Source organism: Acartia tonsa, chromosome 12 (assembly GCF_053477335.1).
Source record: "Acartia tonsa isolate MP-2025a chromosome 12, ASM5347733v1, whole genome shotgun sequence".
Taxonomy (NCBI): Eukaryota; Metazoa; Arthropoda; class Copepoda; order Calanoida; family Acartiidae; genus Acartia; species Acartia tonsa.
The window spans coordinates 43,357,386-43,370,921 of record NC_137271.1 but is presented as its reverse complement, the minus strand read 5'-3'; the positions used below and the strand labels follow the sequence as shown (position 1 = coordinate 43,370,921).

General features: G+C 37.2%; 2 protein-coding genes across 4 annotated transcripts in view; both read left to right on the top strand.

Moving 5' to 3' along the window:
* LOC145333426 (uncharacterized) overlaps positions 1-11,641 on the top strand; it is a 34,331-nt gene extending 22,690 nt beyond the window's left edge. For both annotated transcript variants that reach the window (XM_080178553.1, XM_080178552.1), the window contains exons 27-32: positions 5,645-5,714; positions 6,284-6,379; positions 7,143-7,227; positions 9,146-9,229; positions 9,739-9,785; positions 10,649-11,641. In XM_080178553.1, the coding sequence (XP_080034679.1) occupies positions 5,645-5,714; positions 6,284-6,379; positions 7,143-7,227; positions 9,146-9,229; positions 9,739-9,785; positions 10,649-10,688 (422 nt within the window). In that variant the 3' untranslated portion in view covers positions 10,689-11,641. The remainder of the gene's footprint in view (positions 1-5,644; positions 5,715-6,283; positions 6,380-7,142; positions 7,228-9,145; positions 9,230-9,738; positions 9,786-10,648) is intronic.
* LOC145333427 (calpain-D-like) overlaps positions 11,634-13,536 on the top strand; it is a 60,231-nt gene continuing 58,328 nt past the window's right edge. For both annotated transcript variants that reach the window (XM_080178556.1, XM_080178555.1), the window contains exon 1: positions 11,634-11,698. The gene's annotated coding sequence lies outside the window, so the exon portion shown is untranslated. The remainder of the gene's footprint in view (positions 11,699-13,536) is intronic.

The following is a 13,536-nucleotide window of genomic DNA, read 5'->3' as shown; positions in this document are numbered from 1 at the left end:
AAGGCCAGGGGAATCCTTGAACAGCTTCTTCTTTCCCTCGGCTGCTGCCTCCAAAGCCTTGTCCCCACGGGACCGCATCTTGAGGACTCTGAATTTACGAACAGGATAATAGCCATTATTACCAACGATAGGCCAATACACCTCAGTCTCGTGATAATAAGGTTGAAGACTATCATATTTACCTTCAGCCTCCATAACCATCTCCTTCTCCTTGTTGTATGATGCCAGGAATAAATCACACACCACATCTAGGTAGGTAATTGAAAAAGTGTGATTGCCATAAAACTTGGAATCAACTAGCGGCTCTTGTCCAGCTGGAACCGAAACTCCCGTTGGCTCTTGTCCAGCTGGAACTGCAACACTGATCGGCTCTTGTCCAGCCGGAACCGAAACTCCCGTCGGCTCTTGTCCGGCTGGAACCGAATCATTCATTGGCTCTTGCCTGGCCGGAACTCGTTTCTTAACAAGCAACAACTTAAAACAGTTGGCAGCTCTGATCACCGCCTGCATAGTTTTACGTGCCTGCCTGTAGGTACGTCGTGCTAAAGTTCTCCAGAAATCAGTATCTACTACCTGGACGGCCATACACTTCAATCAGACCATGCGCTGATTCATATCAGCCTCTGGGATGGGGTGATTTACTTCACCCGCCGTCTTTACAGGCCACTGGTCCTGCTCCAGGCGCAGCCATTCAGGCCCATCCTGATACCTGGATCCTGGTGAAACATCTTGAATGGTACAGGCACCTCTGGTGGCAAGATCTGCAATGTTCTGATCTGTAGGAAGCCAGCGCCAATCCTCTGGGCTGGTCAGCTGTTGGATCTCACTCACACGATGACTGTTAAATATGTTTAACATCACTGATTCAGACACGATTTGCGATATAGCGAAAGTGCTGTCGCTAAAAAACATCTTGCCTGCTACTGCAAAGGGCAGGGCTCGGACAATTGCGTCCGCCAATCTTGCCATTAATAAACATGACAACAACTCAAGTCTTGGAATAGACTCAATCTTAACAGGAGCCACACGACTCTTGCCACTGCATAAAATCACTTCGAGGCCTCTGGCCGTTGGCCAACGTAGGTAGATGATGGCTGCGTAGGCTGAACTTGAAGCATCAGAAAAACAAATGATGGTTGGGAGCCCCAGTGGCTCATCAGGAACTAAAGAACGTTGAAATGGCACTTCTCCAAGCTTAGCCCTGTCGGCCAAACTATCAACAAAGTCATCTCTCAGCTTGGCAGGAACATGCTCATCCCATGATACGCCACTAATGCAAACCTCCCGAAGTATAAGCTTGGACTTCAGGAGTAGTGGGCACATAAGGCCAAGAGGATCATACAATTGCTGTACGACCCGCCAAATCTCTCTCTTCGTTACACATTCTGGCATGGCTCTCCATAAATCTAACAGATCAAGGTCCTTCAGCAATTTTCGGCCCTTTATCTTGGCGCCATGATTCACCCGAGCAGGTAAAGTAAGAACATCTTCTCTGGGGGCCCATTGAATGCCCAGTACCTTAACAGGATCAACATCATCTCCAGAATAAATAACTGATTTAAAGCTGAAGTTGCCAGGTTCAATCATTTTCTTCAACTCTTCGACCATTTTGACGGCTTCTGGCTTGCTATTATGGCCGCCAGTATGGTCATCAATGTAGGTACACTGCTCCAGCTTGATAGCTGGAGCATCCTGATGCAGTACAAACTTGGAACCGGTAGGTTGTTGCTCACTTCTCCACAGGTCCTGCTTTGCAACTACCTCTACTCCCTTTACGTATTCAGATCCATAAACGTCATGAACATCTTGGCGGCTGCGCCCTCCAAAAATCTGTGCTGTAAGTCTCAGGGCTGTGACGGCGAAATCCCCTGCCAATTTCTCCCCGAAGTTAACTTTTTTGGTCAAGTAAACTTCGGGGTTGGCATGTTCATCCTCTGCAAACCACACTCTCTTCAGCTGCGAATCTTCATATGTGGCCGCCAAAGAATTGTAAAATTTACAGACATCACACACACAGGCACACTTGTAACTTCTGAACCGAATAAGATTGTGAAACAAAGTGTAGGTAGGTGGTGGGCCGTCCATCATTATATGATTTAAACTTGTTCCATTGCAGGTCAAGCTAGAATTTGCGCAGATTCTCAAGGGGGTAGAAATGCTATCCTTGAAGGCCGTCACTAATGAATTAAAATAAACTGGACCTTAAAATGCTAAGTCTTGTGGCGTGGCTTTGACGTACACCCCACGGGACACCGCCTCCTTGAACACCTTCACGAATACGTCATATTCGCCGTTTTTTATCATGCGCCGGCGATCACGAAGCGCAATATTATACGCCTGCCGCGAATTGTTCGGCAGGGTATGTGTTGGCAGCCGGTATGGATAAGCTGCTGTCCACTCTTTCTTCACAAGATCCAATGTTAAACCTTCTTTTATCAGATCCTGTTTTCGCTGATCAACGGCTGACTTGCCTGACGCAAGTGCCAGGCAATGCCTCCAGCCCGTGCATCCACTGCACAGCCGCGGCGGCTGCATGCCTAATGCCTCCGACGATAGGAAGTCCATAGCTGCAACTTCCAACTTAGTAACTTTACAAACAACTGGCTTGCTAACAGGCTTTCCATCGGCTGAAACAACAAGGAAACCTGTGCCAAAAATGCTGCGGTATAATCTTGACTCGCCAATGAGTTTATCCGCCGCTGGAAATGTCGTGGGCGTGACATGCCCTAAGGGAATATCAAGTGGTCCATTGACCAATGAAAAATCCTGTGGCCTCATATCAAACAGAGCAGCTGCGGCGACGGGGTCCATGCTGCGCAGCCCATCTGTATGTCCAATTGTGTGCACAAGAGCTGCTTCCATAACATGCTTGTTCTTGTTACGGTCAACCAGGCAGAGTTTAACTGTTGGGCATGACTGAACTTTGCCATCAGCCATTGAAATAGTATCTACACGTCCAGTAGAAGGCAACTGCAACTTCTTGGCAATAGACTGTGTAACCATGGTGAGGTTGGCACCTGTGTCCCACATCCCGGACACAGGCACCTTCCTCTTGTAGACGTCCAGCGCGTCCAGCTTCTGGAGCATCAACATGTAATTATTCTCACCCAAAAATGGCGCTTCATACACAGCTGAAACCTGGGCGACGGACTCATGGAGGAGGGAGTTGTGTTTCTGTCCACAATTGTTGATCCTGCAGCCTCCAAGCTTCTCAGCACGCGGACACTCTGAGGCGCGGTGCCCCTTATTAAGACATAAGAGGCACCCGCTGATTTTCATCACAAAATCTTTCCGTTCTGGAACAGACATGGTTGTAAACTTCGAACATTTAAACAAAAAATGATCTCCACTGCAGCCGTCTGACGGACAGGACTGCTTCTTCTTGAACTTGCTAGGTGTACCAGGTTTACCTACGGCGGCCGCAGCTGCGGCAGGGTTACCTTTCTTCTTGGACGGCGTGTTCAAGCCATGGCTGCTGCGCATCAATAATGCGCCACGCTGCTGTTCTAGTATATCCAGCAGCTTAGGCACATCGGGAACGTCCATGCTCCCGAGTGCAAGGTCGAGCTTATCCTGAAACTCTTTTGGCAGTTTCTTAGATAACATCTCCAACAATAAAACTGTGAGCCATTGGCTTGTAGAAACTGCGTCCTTACCATCAGCCTTGGTCATCTGCTCGAGCTGGTTGATGGCACCTGAGAACTCGGCGAGAGCGCTGACAATCTGGCCGCTTTCGGACAATTTACCTTTCTTGTCCCAGTTGTTGAATATACATAACATCTGTCTGGTTCTGGATTTGAACAGTTGGTCCAAATATGTCCATTGCGCTGCATGCGTGGCAATCTGTTGCAACTGCAGCCTCAACGGTTTATCCTTCATTACTCGTTCACAACTTAACACCATCTGCAGGTAGCTGGGCTCATATCCAGTAGTAAGCTTCTGGAAATTCTCCTTAAATTGCGCATAAGAAGATTCTTGCCCATCAAAGCTGGGAAGGAGTTTTTCGTCTAGGCGTGGCATGTACCCATGAGACGAAAACATCGGACTGGCAGCAAACGATTGAGCGTCAAATGACGGCAGCATAGGATCTACCGAGGCACCCGAGACTGGCGTAACAGGCTCTTGCTTAGCCTTTGCCAGCGTCTCCATCAGTTTAGTCATATCACTGATAATTTTAGTTGGTAGAGGTATGTAATCACCTTTAATAACTTTCACTATCTGCATACAACGTTGTTGCAAACTGTTTTTGTGAGCTGCAAGATCATCACCAAGAACTAAGACCTCATTGTTTATCGCTCTTAGTTCATCTATGGCACTTAATGTAAGTTTTAACTCGCTATAGTTTTTTTGTGCCGTGATAATGTCACTATAAAAATCTTTTAGGTTATCATCATCCTGGATTAACACGTCCAGCTGTTGAAGACCGTTCATGGTACGTTCAAGATTTAGGTTCGCATCATGAACAAGGATGCATTCCTTGGTGAGATTAACATTGATGTCTGCGGTATCCGAAACTACCTGCATCACTCTGTCTAACTCTTCGGTTATCACTTCAACTGCCCTAGGCAATCTGTCCGACAATAGTGCATACCTATTCTTTTTAGGTGACATTTTCACTTTTGTTAACACTGATTACAACTATAGTCACGTGTAGAATTTTATTCACATTCAACACATACGGCAACTGTCACTGGCTTTGACTGGCTGACTGGACTTCTTACCGTTTTCATTGTTTCGGTACAACGGCATTTGGCTGGCCATTTACCAGATCTTTACGTACAGACGTACGAAACCTGCTACTTCCCACAAGAGACAAAACCAGCATAGTTACTAATACAATTTATTGTATGAAAACGGTCATGCTGAAATAGAAAATAACAAAATTAATAATCAAATATTAAAATGTTAAATACATGATAAAATAAATCTTGTAAAAGAGAATAAATCTTTTTCTTATTTGGAACAATCGTCTTTTTTTTAATAAAGTAAATATTCATTATGAGAGGTTGCGTGACTTCGAAATTATATTTTAAAATATATAAGAAGGCTAGGGTTATTTTTTGCTTAAAATTAATCAAAATTAAATGCGAGTATTAAATTCATAAACAAAATCATTATAGACTACGATTAAAATATTCTGATACAAAAATAAATTAATTACTTGGTCTAATTTAAGTAAAAATGAAAGATTAATTTGCCGTCTTAAAAAAATCACTCCATTCCATTAAAAATGCTTAAAGAAAGAATTCTTACTGAAGTTTTTGTTCCTGTAAAGCCGGGAAGCACTCAAAGGTATTTTTCAGTACGGACAACACCACAATTCTGACTATACATGGTTTTTTATCACGCAGATATTCCGCACATTTTGAAAGAAAGATTAAAGATGGCCACGCTCGCTTTGTTTATGGTCCAAGCGCAAGCGTTGTTTTGATTGCCGCGTCCAATTATGAACTTTCAATTTGAATCTCAGCGCTTTCCAAACTGACATTAATGATAAGGAAAACAAAAGGATAAAGGTTCGAGTTCACAAACGCATCACACTATTATACTTCCAATACAATCGTCTAGGGGAGGGTGGAGACTACAACCAATTCTGACCAGCTATTTCCGAGAGCTTTTAAGTTAATCCTTAATGTTTATTTAGATCCTCTAGTTCCAGAAAAGGTGGATAATGATCCTGGAATTCCAGAACTCAGGAAGAGGGAACCATCCAGGTAATAAATGTAAAAGTATAGATGAATAACCCAGAAAACTACCTTGTTCCAGTGTTTGGGACCTTTTACGTTTGCTAGCAAATTGCTTTCTGCTTTTTTGTAGCGACTTGGCTGTGTTGATAACTCCGACGCGATTGGCTGATATCAAAAGGTCAATGGAAAGTCATCCCTATAACATACAGTTATTTAACCACCCCCCCCTCTATTCTTTTACTTAAAAATCCAGAGTGATTTAATGTTAGTTAAACTAAAACAAAGCATTTACCATCGCCATAGTTTTTTTTTTACATATTTACCAATATAATGCTAGCAGCTGGACCCCTAGCATCTAGGGGCTCCTTATTTTAAGAGATAGAGAAAGATAGAAAATAGCCTAAAACTATCCAGGAACCTATTTGAAGCTTCCCTATAATGGATGACTCAATCAGTTCAGTAGTTATTGTAATCATAAGCTTCAGACAAAAAAAACTTACAGGATAGAAACATTTATTTTTAAAAATGAAAATAAGGAGGTTGTGTTCGGTGGTTCATTTATAGGTTTGAGTGAAACTACCAAATATTTAATTTAGATACAGTATGTCATCCGCTGATGGTTTGTCTAATCCCACAGAAAATGCGGCAGCTGGCAGTTCAAACTCGTCTAGTGATAATTCTCATCCTGATTGGTATGTACTATTTTCTTCCAGGGAGGGAGGGAACATAGGAATGTAAATTATGCCATTACCCAGGGGTAGCTATTGTAACAATCAATTCTACAAAAACTCACGAAACCTTTTAAAGTATTTGGAAGTATATTTTGTTTTCTCATGTAAGTGAAGAGGGGTGGATAAAAAGGGGAGGAAAAGGGGAAGGGGGTTGTGGGGAAATTTTCCTTTAGAATTATGTGTCAGAATATCATTCCCTTGTCCCTGGCCAGCACCCAAAGATTATAATTATGATTATATTTCCGTTATTGTTGAAATGGACTTATTATTACTTGGATCTTAAACCAGATTATCATGTACTCTAATAAAGTGAAACTTGTAGCTGGCTAAAATATCATCTTTATCCATCTCCTTTACCCCTACTGGATGAACTAACTGACCAATAAATAATGTCCTTGTTAGCAACCTAAATTGACGACAATTATTTTGATTTTTGGAAAATAGAGGCATCAAAAAAACTATGGATGTAGATTATACGTGAATATTATGGCAGGAGAAAAATTGTCATTTTAGCTTACTAACATGGAACTCATTCATAGGTCAGTTTGTTCATACACTAGGAAAAGAGTGAATTGAGTAAAGGGGGTGGAAAGGGGGGAATCGTTACTGTAGCCCTCTGCGTATTTCACTTTATTAGAGAACATGAAAATTTGGTGCAAGATCCAATTAATAATATATCCATTAAAAAAAACAGCTTAGCATCCATGTTTATTATTTTGTTAAGGTTGAACAAAGAGGATGGAACATGCATGTTCTGCCAGGATTTTGTCAGTAAAGTTGAGGAGCATGTCTGTGGAAAAGAAACAGAGGTTAGAATACGGACAACCCCAAGTTATATTGCGTCGTCGCTACTATATTATTTGTCGTTTTTTAACTCAAATGTGACTATTAATTTTAAAACAGCTGTTTGTTGGTTTCATGCTTTTTGATAAAAAGTATTAGAAAGTAATAATTCCCAGCAAGTCATAAATGTACCCAAAGTTTTACCAGGTTATTTTATTCATTTACTATACTCATAAACTTTGGGTGCCTTTATTAATTTTGGTTGGTTCCAAACTTTTCAACCAGTAATTTAATAAACGGGTTATTTTTTTTTATCATCGTAAGGGATGTACACTAAATTTTGTTCATTGTCTTATCCCTTAAGATTCCTTAATAATTCCACAAATTACCAGAGGTGTATATTCTGCACAAGATTATTTTTTCCCCTCCTAGTTTTTTCCAGCAAGAAAGGGGAAAAAATGGGAAAGAATTTTCAAAACTCTTTATTTTATTCATATTATCTTTCCCCCTCCCACATATTTTTTTAGTTTTTTTCACCAAGGAGGGGAGAGAAATGGAAAAAAATGTTTTCAGTTCTCCTAATTTTTAAATTTTTTTCCCCCAACCACATATTTTTTTTTACCCTTACTTTAGCAGGGTCAAATTTGCAGAATATACACACCTGCAAATTAAAGTAAGAGAGAAAAATTAATTTTACGTCCAAAATTCCTTAATCATCTAAAAAAACCTAAGTTGTACAGATGATCCCTTCTCCTTACTACTCCTTTCCTTTAGATATCTCAGAAAGAAGTTGTACCGTCTAATCAATTTTTACTTCATTCCTGTCTTCAGAAAATGCACGCCCTTTTGGGTGTTGGGAAATAATATTTGGGTAATAATTCTTCGAGTTTTTTTTAGTCATTTTTGTTTTACCTCGAAGTTGATTTCTATGTTATTCATTGTCTACGTAAAAATAACATTTTTTAGTCTTACTATAAAATATTCTCCATCGGTTTTTGTTATCGAATCTACTCTTCAACTCACCATTTTCGTCCGACTATGTATTTTTTATTTGATGTGCATTCACTTTTGCATTAAACAGAGTTTTTTAATTCGCAAAAGATAATTTAGCAAAAACTTAAAACTTAAAAAAAATTTAGCAATGTGTTTAATAATATAATAAAAGTGAAACAAAGAGTAATAGGAGGCAGTTTGTTCTGTTGTAATGATTTGCGAATTAGTAATGTTTTGCGAATTAGATGTTTTGCTAATGTGATACATTTGCGAAAGTGAAAGCACACGTTCTAATTATTTATTATCTTAAGGGGGGGGGGGAGAGGAGAGTTTTGACACATTTGCGTAAACCTAGAGTATAGGCTTTATCTTTGGACTGAGAGGATAGGTTATTAAAGATAAAATCATTCTTATATGATGAAATAACCGCAACTTTAAGATTTTTTGGATATTCCTCCAGGTTCCGGAGCTCCAGGCCTCCAGGTGGCCTCGGTACAGATAAAAAGTTTTAAAAGAAATTTTTTTGAAAGAGTTAGAGGCCAGCTTATGAAACGAAATATGCATTTTTTCTCATCAAATATGTGAATAACATTCAAAAAGATGCATATTTTGTTTTATAAGTTGACCTCTAACACTTTTTTAATTTTGTTTTTTATTTTTACCTGTACAGAGACCACCTGAAAGCCTGGAGCTCCGGAACCTGGACGCCTATCCAAAAAATCTTAAAGTTGCGGATATTTCATCATATAAAAATGATTTTATCTTTATTAACCTATCTTCTCAAGTTTTCAGACCAAAGGTAAAGCCTATACTCCAGGTTTACGCAAATGTGTCAAAACTCCCCCCCCCACCCCCCACCCCCTTTTTCTTTATTCACATTAGTTACATCAAAAAGATATTTTATTAAAAAAAATTAGAAGAATACTCTTTATATTTCTTTATTATTTTTAGATGAGTAAAGCGCACAAAATTCAAAAGGATTTGTTGAAGAAGGATGTTCCGTTCTGTCCACTTTGCTTCATCACTTTTGAAAAGGTATTACAGGTCTCAATTGAGTTTATTTAGACATGATTTTCGATTGATTGATTAGCCATAGTCTCTTAGGGTTTGGACCTAAGTAGTCATGGAGTAGGCTGAGACACTTCCGTATAGCCACTAAGGCTATCAAGCTCTACGTTCAAGCACATTATGACTTGACCCGCTATCTCTTGAGAGCTACTATTTAGACATGAAATATGTTTTTTAAAATTTTGTATCATAAGAAAAACTATTTTGCCCTATATTTTTTCTGATAGTCTAAATAAATGAATAAATAAATAACACAGAACTATTATTTTTTGGTCCCTTACTGGGGAAATAAAGACTCTGGTGCTTTCACTTAGACACATAGTTGAAACATTGACCCCCCCCCCTCCCTCCGGCGCCTTTTTAAAATTTTTTTAGAAAAAATTCTAGATTCTGGGAGGGGGAGAGCTTATGAGTGAAATTAATAAATTCCAGTAGTTTAAAACAAGAATGAAGAAATTGACAGCATTTTATTTCAGAGCAAGGAAAGAGAACTGCAAGCCCATGTCAACACTCACTTTCAGGAATTTTAATAATGAAATTTACAACTTAGAAATCCGCGGATTCGCCCATAGAGGCCTATAGGGGCACTTTAGAGGGGGGGGGGGGGGTAACCCTTTCCAGCGCATAAGTTTTAGCTTCAAAAGAAAGTGTTTTTTTTTTAAATTAAAGGCAGAGTTTTTTTTCAGTGGCATTCGGTGGAGATAACATCCCCCAAAGAGGCTATTAACCCTCTTAGGACCTAGAAGCTTTATCATCTTGTTACTTTTATATCTTACTAGCGGCTACGCCCCTAGGGGCCTCTAGTGGCACTTTAAATGTTTTTATTATATATTTAAAATATGTTTTTTTACGTTTGACGTTTATTTTTCGTTGAACTCTCTTTCTAAAATCGATAAATTAAAAAAAAACTATTTCTCTAGGGAGGGTGGTGGTACCCTCCCCCAAAATAGTTATAAACCTTCCTGGGACATATTAGAATCTACCTGGTTAAGGAGAACCCGTTCGGTTCAGCGGTTAGCGAGATCCTTCGGTACAAACACACAAACACACAGACAAACAAACACACAGACATCCTGTTACTTTAGTATAAGGATTACAGAAAAGCATTTTTAATGTCTGCCATTTGAGTTATTTTGAATTTCTAAACCTATTAAGTTATCCGTTTCTGGGAAGCTTCACAAAGAAAGCAGGCTGGTTTTAGGTCATCATTTTTATAAAATCTTATGGTAAAAACTAAAAAGCATTAAGGCTTTTATGTCTTGTCTGTTAAGATCTCGTTAACGACAGATCCTATTGAGTTCGCCAGAGGGCAGGTTATAAGCTTTTAAATACTAAAGAAGGAGCTGAAAATTTAAATAAAACTAATATTCATTATTGACATCAGGAGGCAAATGAGGAATCATTTCTGCATCTTGGAATTGATTAAATGACAACATCATCGAGAAGAAAATTAAAATATTAAAAAAAAAAACATATATTCATTCATATTATCAAACATACTGTAGTACAATATCGTAATTTATATTTAACCAAAAATTATAAACCCAAACAAAAAAAAACTTAAAAGTCAAGAAAATTTAAAAAACTTTTGTTGTGATACTTTTATATTTAGTTGCTCATTTTTTTCTGTTAAAATTATTATGTTGACTTAGTACGTCTTGTACCTTGACGTTCTTGTGTAATGTAAAAAGCATTTAGAATTAACTTTTTAAAAACTGTAATGTTAAATTTTTTGTTAAAAAAAGTTGTTAAAAATACATTTAGCATTTTGAAAGGGATAGCTCCATGAAAGAAATTTGAGTTGAGAAATCCATTTGTTTTTGATGATGAGAACCATTTGATAAGGAATGGGGGAGGACATTGGACTGTAAATTATACTGGTACCCAAAGTATAATAAAATTTTAAAACGTTTTACTTTGGATACTTTTATTATATCTTGTTTATAATCTTAATCTTTGGAAGGGTTAATTTTGTTTATCATCATTGGGATTTACATCGTCCATTGTCTTATCCTTTATGATTTCTAGATTCTTTTTTGAAACTACCCCTTTGTTTTAAAATAATACACATACAAATATCCTTTAATAAAACTTAAATATTTAATTAACTTATCGAGTGCAATTTTAAAAAATCTTTGAACCAAATTTAAAAAATCTACCGGTGGCTTTGCAATCTATTTGAACTTGTCACATTTTTTGTCAGAACTTTTTGTTACTTTTTTTGTTAAATAAATATATCTTGTGCTTTAAAAATACAAAAAAGAAAATTTAAATAAAGTATAAATATTGTAATATCTGTAACGCTATATACCTACAAAATTTAAATGAAAACAAAAATATAGATTATACTGTATATATTACATTTATTTTCAGAATAAAGATGGGCTGAATTAAAGGAAAATGAAATTCTGAAAATGTTATGAAAATACTCAATAGGTAACTTTGTTGTCTTAGGAATCGTCTAAGTCTTAACTTTTTGGCCAGTCAAAAGTAATCCTGACTCTATTAAAACTGTCTGCATGTGTAAGTTCAATATTCAGCATAAATTGATATCAAATAATGCGATATTGTATGAAACGAAATATTATTTTCTATAAAAAAATGCTTTCTCGTCATTGGTATGGCCCTAAGGTGCTTTTAAATAGCAGTGTCTTAATAGTTATTTCTCTTATCGTATTAATTATAAACGGCTTTCCGCGGATATAGAATGAACAATTAAAAGATTAAAACTAGTTTTTTTAGCCCCGAGGTGCCGGAGGCACCGGCTAAAAAAACTGGTTTTAATCTTTTGATTGTACATTTTTATATTCGTAGAAAGTTGTATATAAATACGATGCTAGACATGGTTTTTTCGTATGGATGAGAACCGGTTCCTATCCACCGGATTCGAATGAATACGAGAAAAGTTTTTATGTCTTGTCATCTAAATTTTTCCTATCTCTGAAACAGTAAAAAAAGCTTGTACCAATAACAAAATTAACTTTAAAACACAAAATCTAACGTGTTTTTCAGCTGTCGTTGGAGGGTCAACACATAGTAGAATTGACAACCTTCTTATACGCCCCTCAAATATTACTTTAGAAATATTTCGCTTCTTGGCTATACCTTATTTCTCAAATAAAATATTAGTACACAAAACTATGACACATATTAATGATTTATTTTTTATTTTTAAATACCCTTGGACTTTGAATATTTTATTATTGATTTAATTAAAATTAGGATAAATCAACATAGATTAATTTTGCATATATAAAAATTTCGCGCAATTTTATTAAAATAGTTATTATCTGTTTAATTTACTTATCTATTAAAATATTTGCACAAAAAATATAATTTTCATAAAAATGAAAAATCTGTCACGAATTAACATATAACATGCTCTAAAGGATATAAGAAGAATCACCATGCATAGTTTGAAATCGAGAGGATGATTCAAACACGCACAGATTATAGAATAAAAGATATCCGCGCGATTTGGACTTTTATGAAAGATTCACTTTTAGTATAATGTTTTTAAAAAAGGGGTGTATATTCTGCAAAATTGACCCTGATAAATGAGGGGGGGGGGGGGGGGAATACAATAAATGTGGTTGGGGGAAAAAATGTAAAAATTAAGAGAACTGAAAAAAAATTCCATTTTCCCCCACTCCTTGGTGAAAAAAAACTAATAAAGTATGTGGGAGGGGGGATAAATTGAATAAAATATTGAGTTCTTTAAATATTTTTCCATTCCCCCCCCCCCCCCCCCTCCTTGTTGGAAAAAACTTAACTAGGAAGGGGGGGGGGGGAATAAAAAAATTGTAGCAATAGAAAAAAATGAATCTTGTGCAGAGTATACACCCCTGGTTCTCTTTAAAAGCTATCAAGTTATTTTCCCTTTTGATGAATGTTAATTTCCCTTGTAACATATCATAAAACATTTATTTACAATCACTGACCATTATACTTGCATTTATTATTATTGTCATGTTCTAAGTATTGCTACATTTATCCTTAAATTAAAAAGAAAAGCCAACATTGGAATGTTGGCTTAATGGCTTTAAAAAAGAAAAAATAATGTTTTTTTTTTTATTTGTCCAGGGAAAAGCAAATGTGATTCTGACAAACCTTTCTAAGGAAAATTACCCACAACCCTTTTCCCCAGCGTTTTGGAGCCGTTTGATTTTGGTGCGGCTCCGGATCCGACCTAAAATCAAGAAAAACTCGACATATTTTTTTTCCACATAAAAAATATTTTTTATTTTTGACTTTTGAAGGTTTTAAAAGTTCAA